The sequence below is a fragment of the Parus major genome, chromosome 3 (genome assembly GCF_001522545.3).
Source record: "Parus major isolate Abel chromosome 3, Parus_major1.1, whole genome shotgun sequence".
Taxonomy (NCBI): domain Eukaryota; kingdom Metazoa; phylum Chordata; class Aves; order Passeriformes; family Paridae; genus Parus; species Parus major.
The window spans coordinates 571,750-576,047 of NC_031770.1; the positions used below are offsets into that span (position 1 = coordinate 571,750).

Here is a 4,298-nt window from a genome sequence, read left to right on the forward strand (position 1 = left end):
AGGAGGAGGAGGAGAAGGAGGAGTTTCTCCTGGCCCAAACAGCCCTGGCAGATTTCTGAGCTGGTGCTGGCACAGCCCCAGAGCAGAGCCCTGCCAATGTCACAAGGAGCAGGAACCCAACTCGGGTTTCAGAGGGAACAACCAGCAAAGGGAGAATTCCAGATCACAAAACCCCAGGTCCCATTTTTCCCACTCCAGGCACACTGGGCTGAACAGCATCACTCTTCCTGTCACCATAAACACCATTCCAACCAGCAGCTCCTCCTTAATGCACAGCCACAAAGCCACACGCCAATCAGGGGCTGGGGGTCTTTCAGGGGAGCTGACAACAATTAGTCCTTGTTCTACCTTCAATTTCTAGAGTCCCACTGAAAGTTTAAGGGTTTCTTCCTACCAAAAAACCCACAAAATATAAACAAAAATGAGATTTCTATGATGCAATACTCGGGTAAAAAGTTAGCGGTGGGAGTAACAGAGAAAGAAATAAAAGCAGAAGATGATATGTGTGTTTAACCTTAAGAAAGAAATCTGGCCAATTATTTACCCAATCAACTGCCAAAATAATAACATTTAAAGGTGCCAGTGCTTTAAATGTTATTATTTTGCCTGACTAGAGACAGGCAGGGTTTAAGCCAAGAGTTTTGGTGTGCATTGTAAGAACATTTTATGTGTCAGGCTTTCATCTGTGAAGTGAAATGATATTTTCTCACATCCAAACACATTTAGGTAATAACTCCAGTCCAAGGGGTACCTTGGAAAAGGACCTATCCCAGACCAGTCTCGTTTCAATTACAGCAATCCTGATTTGGTTCTGCAGAAGTTAACGAGGTAACATTTCCTCCCCAGCCACGGCCAGTGCTGGCAAGGAGGGAAGGATGTGCTTCTGGAAGTGAGAGATGTTCTACTGAACAAAAAACCCCAAAGAAATCAGCATTTCCCCCACTCAGACTGCTGGGCAGCAGCTGGCAGCTCTGTCCTCCTGGAGATGGGAACACAACACCTTCTGCTGAGAGGGGAGCAGAGCCCAGCTCCTGCTGTGAAATAAACCCTGAGACAGGGGGGGAACGGGCTGCTCTCCTCCACAAAACACAGCAGCCACCTCCTGTTCAGTGAAACACGGGAGAAACAGCAGAGAGCAGGCTCTGGGAAAGCCTGACACACTCAAGGCTGCAGCAGAGCCCCCAGCTCGTTCCCAGAGCATCACTGCCAGCTCCCCAGGACAGAGCTGGTCCAGCTGCATCCCCAGGGCATTCTGGAAACATCTCCTGCCTCAGGGGGCTGACACCCAGCCTCACCCCTCACCACGAGATTGAAAACACAAATCAGCTCTCATGGGATGGAAAACTTACTTCAAAGAGAAAGAGGATGGAGTCCAGCTCCTCCCTTTGCGATTTATTCCCTGCAAGACACAAAACAGCATTGTTTGTCAGAACAGGGGACAGGAGAGGCTGGTGCTGCTCAGTTTATTCCTCAGCCCAGGAAAGGGTGCCAGGGGTGAGCTGTGCCCTGAGCCTGCCCTCGTGGAGCTGCAGGAGCCTGCAGGGTGAGGGCACGGCTGGATAAGTGTGAAACACACCCAGAAATGTGCCAGCTGTGCTCTCAGCCCAGCCAGGGACGTGCCACACTCATCTCTCCTGCCAGCACCGCATGAGAGGGATGGATAACAACACCATACTGCAGGAAAATCCAGATAACTGAGGGCCAGCCAGCCCCTGCATGGGCTCTGATGGAATCCAAAACCCTGCACGCTTATGGGACACGGGCCAACAGCTGCTGGGAAAAACCCAAAACTCACCTTTTTGCTTCAAGCTGTTTTCCAGAGTTATGAAGTTTTCATAGAATATAAAATAAATTTGAGAATAATTGTTGTCAAAAAACTGCTTCAGGTCACTTCCATCCACGATATCTGAAAAGAGGAACAAACAGAACAATTACACAAGAGCAGAAAGACAAGAATTTCAGGCATTCTGCAAGTTTAGCAGCAGAGAATGAAATAAATGCAATGCAAAACTATTTCAACGAGTTCACTGAGTATTCTGTACTAAATAGAGGTGGGTTCATCCTTGCAAGGATGAAATTTCACCAAATTTATCAGTCTGCAGCAGGGCTTTGGTTTGTTTGCTTTCCATTTAAAAAAAAAAAATAAAAAAATAAAAAATAAAAAGAAATTTAAAAAATATAAAAAATGGGGAGAGTCTTGGCTGTGGAACCAAATGGCTTCTGCACCATCAAAACAAACAGAAAAGAAAAACACCAGCAATGATTTTTGGATGCAAATTCAGCTCTTGTCTTCATCTGGCAAGCAGACCAAAATCCAGCATATTCCCATTTCATTTCTTGGAATAATGGCAACCCGAGCACGTAGCACTTCCCTAAGTGCTACCTTGGGTCTGAAATTTGAAATAAGTTTATTTTCTACAAAGGAAAAAGTCCGATGTTTTCCCAGCCTGACGCTGGGCAAACATTAATGAAGGTTAATTTCCTCCCTCTGCTCCTCACTGACACCGACTTGGGGAAGGAGAGTTGGGTGATTTTGCTCAGAGGAGGGTGAAGGGCTGAAATCACCATCTCCTCATGGAAGCCTCACCTTGCAGGACAGCCATTCATTACCCAAAACAAAGCTGATTCCAGCTAGGAGGCTCAATTGTATCCCAGACTACTACGGAAGAAAGGATAACTTCAGCCCTGGACAACTTGATTTTTATTTAAATCAACACCTTTCCAGCAGCAAGGCTCTGCTTGGCTGCTTGTGCTATGGAAACAATTAGAGCAGGGAAACTCTTTAACGTGGTATTTGTTTCCTGCAAACCACTGCTCCTGAATTTGCAAGCTAAGTGCAATTATTCCCCTCCGTGAATGCGTCCTGTTAAACACAACTCCAGGGGAAAACAAGGCGTTCATTTACAGGGATTTCATACGAGGGAATGAGGTCATTAAAATCTAAACAAAAGGGAAACTTTCCCTCTTAAATCGCGAAGGGAGGAGAAAGGAACTGCCTCACCAAGAGAGCAAGTTCTCCTTTTTGCTGGATGCGGCATCTCGGTGGTGCCTCAGGGCTGAGTGTGATGTGAGCTGCATCCCTACAGCCCAGTCCCACAGATGTTCCCCGGGCAGCAGGGCAGGGCACGGCTCCTTCCTGCTGCTTTCCCACCAGGACACCTCCCTGTGCCTCGGGAATGTTTCAAATCTGGGGTAACACCGAGCAAGAGTCTACTGCCAAACTCCCACTGCTCTTCCTCACGCTAAAACAAACCCCGAGGGGACACCAAGCCTGTCCTTAGCACATGGAGCCGCCTTCTGTTTCCCTGTTAATTGCCGAATTATCAGAGTCACCTGCAAGAAATGCCCCCTTCACTCCCTCAACTCCCAAAGTCACCTCATGCCATTTTCTCAAAGCTCCCTTAATCCTCAGCTACTTGAAAAACTAAAGGAGCTGAAGACAATTTCGCAGCCACACCCTGGTTAATGATAAACTTTTACGACCAGCCTTCACCCCAGAAATAATGTGCAATTCTCACTTATCTTTACAAAAAGTATGTCAGCGAGAAAGAGCCCGTTACCGGAACAGCCCCAAAATACTGTTAACATTATTTAGGGTTAGGGTTAGGGCTGAGCCGGCAGGACATCCCCGGCTCTGAGCCCGCAGGACATCCCGGGCTGAGCCCGCAGGACATCCCCGGCTCTGAGCCCGCAGGACATCCCGGGCTGAGCCCGCAGGACATCCCGGGCTGAGCCCGCAGGACATCCCGGGCTGAGCCCGCAGGACATCCCGGGCTGAGCCCGCAGGACATCCCGGGCCGAGCCCGCAGGACATCCCCGGCTCCGAGCCCGCACACATCCCCGGCTCTCAGCCCGCAGGACATCCCGGGCTGAGCCCGCAGGACATCCCGGGCTGAGCCCGCACACATCCCCGGCTCTCAGCCCGCAGGACATCCCGGGCTGAGCCCGCAGGACATCCCCGGCTCTCAGCCCGCACACATCCCCGGCTCTGAGCCCGCAGGACATCCCCGGCTCTCAGCCCGCAGGACATCCCCGGCTCTCAGCCCGCACACATCCCCGGCTCTCAGCCCGCAGGACATCCCCGGCTCTGGGTGCGGCAGGACATCCATCCCCCGCTGCCCGTGTGCCACCGGAGGCTCCTGCAGTGCTCCGGGGCAGCCCGGAACCGAGCCCCGGGGCAGCCCGGAACCGAGCCCCGGGGAGCCAGCAGTGCTCCTGGAACCCAGAACCGAGCCCCGGGGCGGCCCGGAACCGAGCCCCGGGGAGCCAGCAGTGCTCCTGGAACCCAGAACCGAGCC

General features: G+C 51.3%; 1 protein-coding gene across 1 annotated transcript in view; it reads right to left on the minus strand.

Annotated features, from left to right (window-relative positions):
- The window catches only part of RALGAPA2 (Ral GTPase activating protein catalytic subunit alpha 2), a 97,325-nt gene that overhangs the window by 89,933 nt on the left and 3,094 nt on the right, over nt 1–4,298 (minus strand). The window contains exons 2-3 of the mRNA XM_033513270.1: nt 1,796–1,906; nt 1,350–1,399 (exon numbers count right to left, since the gene is read on the minus strand). Of these exons, the coding sequence (XP_033369161.1) occupies nt 1,350–1,399; nt 1,796–1,906 (161 nt within the window). The remainder of the gene's footprint in view (nt 1–1,349; nt 1,400–1,795; nt 1,907–4,298) is intronic.